Here is a 14,398-nt window from a genome sequence, read left to right as displayed (position 1 = left end):
CTTTCATAATATGGTGGTAGTTAAGACCGCTTGAGACGGCGTGAAAAGAGAGGACGACGAACATGAGGAAAATATTAAGATGTTAATTAATTTGCTTTAGTTAAGATCAATTTATTTTAATCAGGAAATATCGCGTTCAGACGCCATAAGAAATTTTGACATACAGAGCAACAATTTTAGCAAGATAGAAGACACCGGATTTTGACCGTATACAGCCGAACCATGAAATGTGGAAACATGGTGACTATACGAGTATAATAAGTCGTAATTAAGACGTAAATATATGTGTAATTAATGATATATGCTTAAATAGAATACTAGAGAAGAAAACATTGCGTGCATCCGTTCTTCTGTAACAAATTAAACTGATGTGATTATATTGTATCGAAAGAACTTATCCAGGATCCGGACTCCTTCGTCTCATGAGAAATTCTTTCCCAAGAAAAATCTATTTTGTCCTGCCTAGCATAGTCGGGCTGGCGTTTGTCATATATACCAGGCTCTTACTCAGTTAACTGTACAAAAACAAAATTAACAATTTAGTCAATCTTTCGTGCCATCGTAAAAAACAAATTAATCACCGAAGCGCGTTAAAAAACAGCTGACACTAGGAAACCATGCGGCAACGCAATTGTGAGAAGACTGACATGCTCCATTGCCTGGAAGTTGAGTTTCTCAGTCTTTCCGCCAGTCGCGTTGCCGTTTCCTCAGTTTCCTCTGCTCCATTCAGTAACATGTGTTCAACTCAGGATGATAACAATTCTCGGAAATCGCGATTGCGTTGCGGTTTCCAGTTTCCTTGGTGTGCCCCAGCCATATAGGATTTGGGGTTCTCTCAACAGTGGTTACGAAGAGTTCTGAAAGTCAACCGATGTTTCGGAGGAACATGTCCCCTTCCTTTTAAGGGTCTAAGAATAATCCAAGCAAGAAACCAGCGCGAAGCAGAAAGGAAACAGGGACTTTCAATGGATTACAGTACATTATATCCCAGAAATTAGAACTATTCCTACGCATAGTTTCCACGACAAAGTATGCAGAAAAAAACACAATCATGTCCTGTTTCTGCTAATAGAATTATATGTCTATTGTTTTATACAATGCGATTATTAAAACGTTATAAAACGGTAGTTACTATAGGATTCTGACGATGGTGTATAACACATTGATATATTGGGTTTTTGGACATTATCCATCGTCCTGGTTTTTAAGATAACTAATAAAAACACGACGTTTCGGAAACTGGATCTGCTTCCGTCCTCAGGTGAAGGAAACCCCTATTCTGTTGGGTCCGTTAGAAAGAGCTAGCCTCAATCACTTGGTCCGGTGATTGAGTGGATAATGTCCAAAAACCCAATATATCAATGTGTTATAAAACGGGTTAATGTGTAGTAATTATCAGCAACTTACATTAATCATTAATATAATACCAAAATTTACATAATTGTAGACATGCATTTGCCGGTAAATGTTAGCATTGCTTTCACTTCGGTATGGCTGCGGCATTTTGACAGCATGACTAGTGGGACACAACCGATGATCGGAATCACTTGATCTATGAGACAGCGCGAGTAGAATGGAACATATTTCCATCTGGCAGAGCATGTAGATAGTGGAATCGTTGATTTTCTACGGCAATGAATGAACATGCACACTGTAAGCAATCTTGTAGTGTTGGATCCTGTTTATGATGCATAAAAATAAAAAATTAAGTTTTACTGTCACATGAACAAACTTTTCTTTAACACAAACGAAAGTTTCCCTTTTTACACAAACATTTGCATATGTAGCTCTAACATTTCCATTTTTGCGCTGTAAGCACTTCTCATTTAATCAGGCGTTGTCTTTTGGGACAGGACTGTCTCGGAGCAAATTACAAATTCTGTTGTCTGGTTGTTTCCACCGTGCTTAAATTCAAAATTATCCACCAAGATTTCCAGGTCAGAATACGTCAAACGTAAGTAACGTTACGTTTGTTTTGAATTCCATTTGATCGGATGATCAATTCAAATTTATGCTACCTTCAAGCAGTACTACCATCATGAGAAAATAATCCAACAGATTTGTCGTTATACTGACTGATTACAAAGCCTACTTTACGCAATGTCATACATGAACTTGATCTTGTTGACTGCACTGTTATTCACATTTTCGTGAAATTAAATATTGGAGGTCCTTACATAACGATAGTCAGGGACTTTTTCAGGCATAATGACGAATTACAAGGAATATTTTAAATGAAGTCATAAAACTTTCTTGTATATGTCAACCACATAAATACGCACATTTCCAAAACGTGCAATGTGGGCGCAAATGACAATCAGTAACTGATGTAGGAAATTTCGCACAACTGCATCCCGAGTTTCTGATCCGCCCTGGCAAAATTTGTTTCAGTTTTCGATTGTGTGCATATTACTTTGCAAATCACGCAATTCAGAAAGCTCCATAAAAATATTCCCATGGTTTAATATCTGGAGGGTACTGTGCCCAGGATAACACATATCGGAAGAGTTCAGTAAAACGATTAGAAAACATTGTCATCAAAACGTTCACTAATATCGTCCAACAATACATGTTTCTCTTAAAATGACACCCATTACTTGAAGAAGAAAGGGAATAAATTCTTTTGGGATGACATGGAGATTATAATCAGTAGTCTCAGTATCGTCAAACAATATAACTTGTTGGGCGTCGCTGGGTCTCCATTATGACATGCGGGTGTTTCTCCCCCACACCCGCATATTTTACCTACTCACATTGCCGCTCAAATGAAGATGGGCTTTACCGTTATGCTTAGGGATACTCCTGGATTGTCCTTCAAAAACATCTTAGAGTAACCACAGCAGTTATGTTTCTTGTCTTCACCTGCCTCTGATTTTCCATTGTGTACTGAAACAGGTCCACGTCTTCTCGAATTATCCTGTATCCTGATGATTCGCTCATGTTGAATTGCTAAGAAAGTTGTTTTTACAAATTTCCTCGGTCACCACATCAACACCTGCTCAACAAGGTGAATGTTTTTAGTTGTTCTCATATTTTTCTTTCGACGCCCTTCTTGTTCGCGATAACGCTCCCATTGTTTTCAGACTGGTTAACTAAGATGTTTATTGCAGACATGCTTGTTGGTACAGTGCACCATTCACATTTTACTCCGGATTTATGCTGAACCGCGAAAATACTAGCAGTATGGCAAAATATTTTCACAAACTAGGCAGTGCTGTTCTAGTGTGTACGCCATCTTGTTTATTGCTGATTCATGAACTTCATGAAGTTGTCATACTTAAAACTGCACTCACACGTATTCTACCACAAACTGTCACAAGAAGAGGAACCGGGAAGACTTGGCTGTTATACCCCTAATAGCGACGGGCTAAGGGCTGGACGGGCTGGACGGCCTAGGAGCCGGGGCAGGGACAAAAGATCTTTCTCTATTCCAGAGCGTCAAGACAGGTCCAGACGGGCGTAGGGCCTCAGCCAGCTAGTGGGTATCTGAGGCGCTTTCTCTGGGGTTAAAGCGTCCGGAACGTGAAGCTGACCACACACCTCCATCTAGTTCCAAGATTAAGAATGGTGGAGATACACATTCACTCCCCATACCTCTTCGTGGTGAGTGGTGCTTATGTAATTAATCACAGGAACAACTTCACCTTTTTGTTGTGCAAAAAAAAAAAAAAAAGAGCTCTGTGACACCCCAGACGAAAAATCGATGTGCGTGCGTGGACGGTTTATGATGATGCGGAAGATTCCACTAACTACGTGAAGGAGAATGACAATAATGACGACGGACTATTACAAGGAGTGTTGAAGTTTCATATCTTCTCGTTGCTCATTATGTGCATTTATTTCTTAAAACCACAGTTCAATATATATAAATCATATATAATATTTGCTGTAATTCTGCCGTGCCATAATATTTGTGTGTTGTGGTTATTCCAAACGGCCAAAAGTATAATTGTTCATAATGCTGTCATTGTTTGTAATGACCTTATTAAAGTGGCAATTGTGGTGTGTTTGTATTTAGTATGAATTTACCTTCATGTAAAGTCGTGTTATAGGAACGTAATACCGAACATACTGTTAGTTCAAAATTTACCATAGAAATGGTGGTGAATTTTGCTAACATGTGTCGTCTATGTATGGGAGAGAAAGATTCATTACTGCCCCTTTTTGATGAAGATGGGGCCCTTCCCGATAGAATCATGACATTAGTGCCCGTGTTAAAGGTTTGTTTATTCATCTTGTGAAGAATTGGCGTATATATTCAACAAATCGATGTAATACTTTTGGAGGCGGTATTATGTTACAATCTTTGCAATGTGATCAATGCATATACCAAATTTTGAGGTTTATTTCTGCGTTCCGGAATTAACATAAATCATTGTCCTAATAAACCCTCCTTACATAAGGAAGTCGTGTTCTATTTAAATTTGGGATTAACACATATCATTCTAATTTGTTTCATGCTATATTGTGAAGATAACACTTACTTGGTGGTTAGTCATCAGTAAGGGCTTAAAAAAGACGTTATGGTGGCAAGAAAAACACACATTTAAGTTAGACAGCTCTACTACTTTATGCATTGCCCAAACAGTTTTTTATTATGTAAGATTTGAGGTTTTCATGGTGGTGACTGAAGAAAACAGTCTTCTGGGATGTGGCACCATGTAGATGTTGTGTTAACCGACGTTTTGGAGGAACATATTGCCTTCATCCTTACAAGGTCTGTTTGAACCTGTTCTCACTGTTTCTTCGCTTGCAGATTTTCTTATTTTTCCTTCTACCCTGAAGATGGAGGTGATACGTTCCTCGGAAACGTCGGTTAACACCACAGCTACACGGTGCCACATCCCAGAAGCCTGCTTTCTTCAGTTTTTTATTACTTCACATAATGTTAATAAAGTAAGTAAGTAAGTAAAGTAAAGCTATCCTTGTACCAGGCCGTGAAGGCCTGTAGGGTTGTGAGATGTTGAGGGTCCCACATTATCTAGACAATCGGCTCAAAGATGGCGGTAAGGTCAGCCTTACGCCCCGGCTGCGCTTTACTCCCCAGGAAAGTTATTTAATTAATTCCTGGTACTCATTTCTGTTAAAGGCTGAGTAAACCCCAGGGCCTAGTGCAGCTGGAAGGATTAGGTCAACTGAAAAAAATTCAATGACCTTGTCAGGATTTGAACCCGCGACCTTTAGGCTTGTAGCGTACCATGTCAACCACTACACTATAATGTTAATGTTAATAAGTTTATCCAGTTATAATCTAATTTCATGTTATTTCAGAAAGAAAGATGAGGATAAGTGAAACGATTCTGGATTCCCTCTTTAGGTTTTTGTATTTAATTACATTGTATGAATTATATGGAAATTGAACAGTAAGGAATGCATACTCCCCTGATTCAAGATTATGTTTTTTCCACATGCAGCCCATTATTCCTACTTTAGTCAAAACCTAGTTTTTTGTGCTTATACAGCCATTCTTCTCAAAATCTGAAACACTTTTAAGTCCTTAATATTCTTGAAGCACTAGCATAGCTGACTTATTACTTAGCCATTGGCCTGTTGATTGTCATGCTTCAAGATGTTTGCTGGTGATGGTCTGCCATCTCAAGTTTGTGAGCGCTGTATTCACCGGGTGAATGAATCTTTCAACTTCAAGCTGCAGTGTGAAAGTTCAGATGCTACATTACGGCAGTTCACCAGGTCTCAGGGTATGGAGGTAAATGGATGAATTCAGTTCTGTGTTCTATATAAACTCTTTTAAGCTCTTTTAAGTATTAAGTAACTTATTATAATAGTCATGTAGGTTTTTTTGGTATCAGTATGGCCTCATAACATCAACTCCCAGTTGATGCCATCTCATTGGTATTGCATTCTCAGATACATTGTCTTTCTTGAGCAACCAAATCCAGCTACCCTGACTGAGAAAAGCAAGCAAGCAGGAGTGGACTGTGCTTCTTGTGACAAGCTGAGAGGCACACTCCTGTCATTTGCATTGCTACATGGTGACTGTTTCTTTTTTATGGCTCTGTATCTGCACCTTCAGAAGACTTCATGTAAAATGTATTGGTGATACTCATGTTTCTGTTCACATGAGACATTCAGACATCCGTTTTGTGTCCTCATTTATAGTCATAAATTGAAATGGTGAAATATGCACTTGAACAGTAGGTCTTATGTGAAAAATAATCCTATAAATTGTGAAAAAGAAGATTTTATTGTAAGTATGCAGGTGTTCAAATTCTAGCCAATATTAGAGTCAATTTTACCGACCACACAACATATTTTTATTATTACACTACATGTTTCAACCTCAAGAGTAGCCATCACGACAAGGGCCGTAACAGATCCAGCAACATCAGAGGATGCGGAAGAACAGCGAGACCTTCAAAAAGTGAAAAGTGCAACCAATATAATAAAATTGAACTTTAATTCATGAATTTTTAACCAATAATATAATTAAACTAGTTAAAGTGAACTTGATGCAGTGATGAGCGTAAGTAGGAAGTGACTGAATAACAAGTGAAAGTGAAAGCATAACTAGTGATCTGAATTGAAATTTGATTCACAAATTTTAAATTTTAAATTTTGACATTTAGAATAATATTTTAACTTGTGTTTTGTGAGAGGAGCTTGATATATTATTGAGCGTGGGCCTGAATAAGATATAGGATCGAATAAGTGAGAAGACGAATGTGATTGCGTGTAATTATACAGCTGTGTTCGTACACCTGAGGATGACCTCTTGAGGTCAAAACATGTAGTGTAATAATAATAAAAATAAGTTATGTGGTCGGTAAAATTGACTCTAATATTGATTAAATACACAACAGGATGCAAGAAACAATTAAAGTTCAAATTCTAGCTTAACAGTTTACAAAACTGGTGACAAAAATGCATTCCAGCTGAGGCTTTCGTAGATGAGAAATGCACTGAACATAATGCTGTGCTTACCAAGGAAAGGTCTGACAGAACTGAATAAACATTCACCTCACGAATTCCTCACACATTTTAACAGGTACAGGTTTCAACCACAGCAGCCTGGAGAGTGACTAAAATGTTACATCTGCCACCACATAGGATTAGACATTTACATTTATTTTTCATTTCATGGATCCAGTCATCTCCTTGTAGGGCTGGATATAAAACATGTCACATATTACAAATTCATGATGACTACACATCATTTGTCCTTGGTCCAATAAAATATAAAATAAAGCCTCAGACTGAATAGCTCAAGTTGTCAGGACAACACACATAGGTCGTGAAGAAACCACAATCAAATTCACACCTTGCCATTCCACACACACTGGCAAGCCATATCATCCAAACAGTTACATTATAAAATATTAAATTCATAACAAAAAACAGACAACATACATACTACTACACTTACAAAAATCAAGTCTCAACACTTTATAATTCATGCACACAGACCATTTATTAACTCTTAACTTTTGAGCTGATTACATGCTCGACAAGACCGCACCATAGCTCAAATGGTTAGTCGCTGGCTTCCCACCGTGGCGGCCCAGGTTGGATCCCGGGTCTGGTCAAGTGGGATTTGTGGTGGACAAAATGGCGCTGGGGCAGGTTTTCTCCGAGTACTGCGGTTTCTCCTGCTAATCTTCATTCCACCAATTGCTCCACAATCACCCTTACCTATCATCTGGGGCTGGTACAATAGGCCAGAATTGGCTGCAGTGCAAGGGACTTAGTCCCACTCCACTAGCAATAAAAGAAAATACATGCTTGACAAATTCATGAATAGAGTAAAATGCGTTACTTTGCAAATAATTTTGTAAAACAAACCTAAATTGCTTTTTATCATTTTTTAAAACTGTGATATTTGACGGCAGAGTATTAAATAGCTTGACACCTGAATAATACACCCCTCTCTGATAGGATGATGTGTTGAAGGTATATGAAGGTGGTCATTCCTTGTGGTACCAATGACATGTACAGAGTTATTGGTTTGAAACTTATCCAAATTATTAACAACAAATATCATCAATGAGAGCAAATATACACATGAGATTGATAGTATGTCAAGCTTTTTACAAGCAGTTGAAGATAGCGATTACAAGAGAAGATATTTTTTAACTTGTTTGTGCAGCCAGTACACAATGGACTCTTTGATGAAGCTTAGTTGCATCTTAGTAGGTATATCAGTGCTCAAAACAGAAGGTGCTGGAGCAGTGTTAATCTGAGACAAACTTTTCAAAGTACTCCTGTACAGTCAGAAGATTGGTGTCATGTGTCATTACTGCAACTTGAATAGTACTCGTAGGATCTGTACTGTTTGAACAGGCTGTCATTGACTTTCATCGGCTCAATTTTGAGAGCATTACAGAAGAAGAAAAGACATGCGGTCTTTTTATGCAAGATGTTGTTACAGCACACACTGCTAATTATTCCATTAATGTTGTAAATGGGGTGTTTGAAGTCAGACTGATAATTCACACACAGATTGTGGCCTGCAAGGTCTCCAGTCTTAAATTGCTCTTACCTTTATATTGTGCTTCTCATCTGTAGGCTTCTTTGGGATTTACCTTGTACGAAGTTTGCAATAATTGAGGTTGGAATTTGTGATGGAAAAGTCAGAGCCATGGGTAATGTCTAGGACTTACACTACAGCTGTGAGAGTAATTTATCTGTTCCTTGAATCAGACCATTAACTTGATTGTTGTCCAGCATTTCTGACATACTGGTTGACCCATTCAGTCTTCATCAGCCATTTATGAATCTTTCCACCCATGCATACATTTTTCTTTGTGTAAGAAATCTTTGCACATATTGTGCCACCATTTTATTTGAATGTCAAAGTGTTTAACTCCCGTCAACCATGAAAGGTGACTTACAGCATGTTGATGATCAAAAATGCAATCCAAAAGCAGAGCTGATATGTTTACACTAGGTTGTATGGGTCACACTGAACATATTGGCAACCCAAGTCATGTTTAAATTTGTTGTAATATAGAGTATACTTGATCTTCTGACATGTCCTCAGTTTTTTTTACATCAACTGCTCTTACTATTTGAATTGCCTTGTACCACTTACATCTGTCCATTGCTTCTGATCCAAATTTTTTGTCATCAGCCTTCCACAGTTGGAACTGCTGATTATTGCTGGACGTTTACTGAAGTCAAAGTTGAAGTTAATGAAGAAACTACTGCTGAAGAGAACAGTATCGATGTAGCAAGTACTGAGGAACAGAGGTTGGTGGACACACCTTATGAATAAATTACAGTAATGTATTTACCAAAGCTGCAACATGGTCCATTGGCTGTCAAACTTGTAACTAAGAAGAGAAGTTGATGAAAGTGAAGCCTTCAGGAAAGAAATGACAATTCTGCAACATGTGTCATTGGTTGCCAGACTTGTAGTCAATTTGGAAGAGAAGTTGATGAAAGCGAAGGGTCCAAGGAAGGAAATTATGTGTAATTGAAAGGTGGATCACTTTGGCATATTAGATCTCAAAGTAAAAAAATCACAGGAAGTGAAAATAATTAATCAACAGAGATGAATTTAGAGCCAACTTGTAAACTGTACAAGTCTCTACAAGTGCCCCCCCCCCCCAACAAGGAATGTAAACTTTGTTTCATTGGCACAGATTTCCTATGAGTTCAAACAAATAAGGTGTTTCAGTATATCCAACAGAATCCAAAATGGTCTAAAACAAGGAGATGCTTTATCGCCACTGCTTTTCAACTGTGCTTTAGAATATGCCATTAGGAAGGTCCAGGAAACAAGGTGAGACTGAAATTAAATGGGACACATCAGCTGCTGGTGTATGCTGATGATGTGAATCTACAGGGAGATAACACAAATACCTTAAAGAAAAACCCAAACACAGAGGCTTTAATTGACAGTAAGTGGGTTTGTGTAGAAGTAAACACAGAGAAAACCAAGTATATGTTGCTGTCTTGTCACCAGAATGCAGGGCAAAATCATGGCATAAAGGTAGCTAACAGATGCTTTGAAAATGTGGCATAGTTCAAATATTTGGAAACAACAGTAACAAATCAAAATTTGATTCAGGACGAAATTAAGAGGAAAATTAGTTTGGGTAATGCTTGCTACCATTCAGTCTAGAACCTTTTGTCTTCTCATCTGCTGTCTAGAAAAGAAAAATTAGAATATACAAAACTAAATTTTACCTGTGGTTCTATATGGGTGTGAACTTGGTCTCTTGACATTAAGGGAAGAACATAGACTGAGGGTATTTGAGAACAGGGTGCTGAGGAGAAAATTTGGACTGAAGAGAGATGTGGTGACAGGAGGTTGGAGAAAACTGCATAATGAGGAGCTTCATTGTTTGTACTCTTTGCCAAGTATAATTAGAATGATCAAGTGAAGGAGGATGAAATGGGCAGTGCATGCAGCATGAATGGGGGAGGAGTGCATCTAGGATATTGGTAGAAAAGCTTCAAGGAAGGAGACCACTAAGAAGACCAAGACATACACAGGTGGATAATATTAAAATGGATCTTAGAGAGATAGGATGGGGCAGTATGTACTGAACTGATCTGGCTCAAGATAGGGACCAGTGTAGGGTTCTTGTGAACACAGTAATGAACCTTCATGTTCCACAAAATGTTGGGAAGTTCTTGAGTAGCTGAAGAACTGGCGGCTTCTCAAGAAGGGTTCAGCTCCATGAAGTTAGTTAGTTACTTACTCAGATGTTATAATGTGTAACTTTTCAGGAAGCAGCCAACCAACTCTGTGGTAGCCATTTTAACTCCACTAAAACCATCACTTTGACATGATCTGCATTTTTTTCCCAGTCAGGCAAATGATGCCTTTATACAAGGGTTGGAACTTTAATAGAGGCAACACTGCTGTAGAGACGCCATGCAACGGAACCAAATAATGTCGCTTATACAACACGTTAGTTACATACCTACCTTACCTCAGAGCAAATGGACTCTCCTTTCCCACATCATGTGCATGCGCAGTGACAAGAAGGACAGAGCCTCATGTTAGCTGGCGGTCTAATGTAGTGTTGTCACGATGTTTTCGAAACAGGAACAACGGAGTTGCAAAAAGACTGAATGTGCCAGAGGCCGTACAGCACGACAGTGTCATCAAGGTCTTCAAGAGGCTTGCAGGGAATCTGCATTGCCTTACAGAAGAGTGGCAAGGTGGGTAAAAGCCTTCAACGAGGGACGCCAAAATGTGGCCGACGTGTCAGCCAGGTTGTCCTAGTATCAGTGAAGAAGAAGTGTGTGCTCTTTCTGTGTTACTGGAGAGTGATCTACACCATATGATTTGTGAGCTGGCCCAAGGGGCAGGATTAGCACATATAACTGTGCTTCACATTCTGAAGGAATGCCTGGGAATGAGAAAAATTGCATCATGATGGGTTCTGCATGATTTGACGGAAATGCAGAAATGGCTATGATATGATGCTGCTCGTAACCACTTGGAGCACAAAGGAGAGGCTTTCTTACACCGTATCATTACACTGGATGAGACATGGGCCAAATCATACGAGCCACAAATGAAACACCAATCAAATGAATGGTGTCGTTACGGGTCACCACAAAAATCAAAAGTTCTTCAGAACTCCAGCAATGTGAAAGTTATGGTGATTCTCATGTACAACTGTGATGGTGTTATCCTACTGCATACCGTTCCCTGACAGCAGACTGCCAGTACGCAGTATTACTGTTCATTTTTGGAACACAACCTGTGACCAGCTTTGAGAAAGAAGCGGTGACACTTTCTGCAGAACCCACCCATCATTTTGCAGGACAGTGCTTGGCCGCATGCAGCGCAAGCTGTGGCTGATTTGTTCAATCGATGGGGCTGGGAAGTGCTGTACCATCCACCATACTCCCTGGGCTTAAGCCCTTGTGACTTTGACTTGATTCCTAAGATGAAGGAACCACTTCGTGGCATTCGCTTCAGAACTGTTCAGGCAGTAAACCGCTCCATTCAAACTATCAACACAACAGACACTGCTAAAGGTATCCTACGACTTCCACATTGCTGGCAACAGGTTGTACACAATGATGGTGACTACATTGAAGGACAATAAAACTTTGAAACATGCATCTATTTTGTATCAGTTGTAAATAAATAGTTGTCACTATTAAAGTTCCAACCCTCATAGGAGGATTCTTGATGAAATTTCTGCGTGCATTTTTGTCTCGCTTGTCACATGTACTTCCAGTACATTATAACAGATGAAACTCATAAAATTGTTGTTTTATATAATTACATTTGTGAAGCAGGTAAGAGCAGGTTAAATTTGGTGTGTGCTTGTTGCCGCTCAGATCAGCATCCTAAAAAGACAGAAAGATTAAAATACACAAAAGTATAATTTTACCTTTTCTGTATGGATCTGAAACTTTTTTTTTTACAATGAGGAAAGAACAGAGATTCCCACCTTTTTTAAATAGGGTTGCAAGAACAATATATGCATCTAAGAGATAGGGTATATAACAGGACAGAGAAACCGCTTAATAAGGACCTTAAAAATTGTTCAGCATATATTAGGGAGATCAAATCGAGGGGAATGGTATGGGTAGGTCGTGTACCATGCATGAGGGCTGGGAAATGCATACAAGATTTTAATTAGAAAGCCTGAAGGGAAGAGACCACTTGTGAGGGTGAGGTATTGATGAAAGTATAAGATTAAAATGGATCTTAAAGGAAAACAGTGTATAAGGATGAGCTGAATCATGTGGGTATAGTGGTGGGCTGTTGTGAACATGGTAATGAAACTTCTGGTTTTATGCAAAAACAGAGAATTTCTCAACTAGCTGAACAAATATTACCTTTTCAAGAAGGACCCTGATCAATAGAGTTCATTGTATGGTATCTGGTATCAAATCAAACAGTTTTTTAACTTAATAAAGAACAGGCATTTCCCAATTGAGTTATCCTTATTTCAGCAGTTGCACATGAATATGCATGAGATTTAACTTTTGTTCTGCAGGCATGCATATTTTATACAAAGCACTAAGCTGTGGCTGATAATTTCATCATGCTTATATGTCGTCTTTAATTTCATTTTTTTTATTTTTGGCAGATTGGCTGGGGAAGTTGGTTTTCTTCCTGGTAATGAAAGCCTGTGGTCTAATCTCCCTGCAGAAACGACTTCAAGTGGCTGCAGTGGAGACATGGAGATGCATGTTCCTGTGATGGCCAAGTTTAAAATAGAATCTGAGAAACCATCAACAGGAAGGAAATTTGAGAAGAATGCTGCAGAAGGACAGAAGCTTCATCCAAATTCAGAAGTAAGAGAAACTGACAGATGGCAAGAAGACATGCAGAATGGGAAGGTCAGGAAGCAAAGTGCTGTGCAGTCTGGGAATGGTGGTACTGATGAAGGTGCTTCCCAAAGTTGGTTGGTCAGAAATAAGACTAACAGTTCAAATGATTCTTGTTTACAAGAAGAGAAATGTGTTTCAAATGTTATACCTCAAGATATTTTGATTAAGGCTGTGGACAGATTACAAACAGAACCAAAACCTGAGGTTGACAGAAAGCGGTTTTTGTGTCATGATTGTGGGAAGATATTCACCCTGAAACATCAACTTCAAGGCCATTTGCGGACTCATACAGGTGAAAAACCTTATTGTTGTTCTGTGTGTGGGGAGACATTTGGTTTTGGAAGTTGTTTGAGAAAGCATATGAGGATTCATACACTAGAGAAACCATATTTATGCACTGTGTGTGGTAGAAGTTTCAGCCGTGGTGACACACTCACAAAACACATGAGGGGGCATACAGGTGAGAAGCCATACCACTGTAGTGTGTGTGGCAATAATTTTGGACGACGAAGCACTCTCATTAACCACATGAGAGCACACATGGGAGAAAAACGTTATTTATGTACTGAATGTGGTTGGAGATGTGTTCAGAGTTATGACTTGACAAAACACATGAGGTGTCATTCAGGTGAGAAACATGTACGTTGTAAAGTAGGAAACAGGGGTTTAACATTTGCATAAATACAAAATTTTTACCATATCAAACCAAGAAAGTTGGCTCAAGTGGTAATGCTTCTAATTTATATGTGGGAGGTGCTGGATTCAAAATTCTGTAGGGAGACTGGCTATTCTTGATGGTTTTTTCCTTGGTTTTGATCACTCCCTCCAGAAAAATGCAGGATAGTATATCAAATGAGGCCATGATCCCTCCCTGTCATATCCTTTCCAAGTCATTATTCATGACTCATCATCTAGTGTTGCATGGTCTGAGCTATTGTCATCACTGTTAAATAGTCCGTCACTAAATAGAAAACTTCTGTCACAAGCAGTGGATAATGTTAACCTTTGTCAGCCAAGAAAGGGGATTTTAAATCTCCTGGTACCTTCAGTTTGACCATATTTAAACTCAAATATGAAAGTTTATTGTCTTCTTCCAGTGATGTGGGGCTAATGGCCATGTTGTTAA

General features: G+C 38.8%; 1 protein-coding gene across 4 annotated transcripts; it reads left to right on the top strand.

The window, feature by feature from the left end:
• Window positions 1-3,031: 3,031 nt before the first annotated feature.
• On the top strand, window positions 3,032-14,391 carry LOC111866188 (zinc finger protein 2). 4 transcript variants are annotated; one of them, XM_033752149.1, is made up of 4 exons: window positions 3,032-3,603; window positions 5,570-5,707; window positions 9,089-9,207; window positions 13,029-14,391. In XM_033752149.1, exons 1-4 carry the CDS (start codon window positions 3,565-3,567, stop codon window positions 13,951-13,953), a joined length of 1,221 nt encoding a protein of 406 aa, XP_033608040.1. In that variant the 5' UTR covers window positions 3,032-3,564; the 3' UTR covers window positions 13,954-14,391. The 4 variants fall into 4 exon arrangements, with proteins under 4 accessions (XP_033608040.1, XP_023710660.1, XP_023710661.1 ...); XM_023854892.2 differs by lacking the exon at window positions 3,032-3,603 and adding an exon at window positions 3,630-4,002; XM_023854893.2 differs by lacking the exon at window positions 3,032-3,603 and adding an exon at window positions 3,631-4,220.
• Window positions 14,392-14,398: the final 7 nt, after the last annotated feature.

This window comes from Cryptotermes secundus, unplaced genomic scaffold, assembly GCF_002891405.2.
Source record: "Cryptotermes secundus unplaced genomic scaffold, Csec_1.0 scaffold599, whole genome shotgun sequence".
In the NCBI taxonomy this organism is placed as follows: Eukaryota; Metazoa; Arthropoda; class Insecta; order Blattodea; family Kalotermitidae; genus Cryptotermes; species Cryptotermes secundus.
This window is presented reverse-complemented; position numbering and strand designations above follow the sequence as displayed.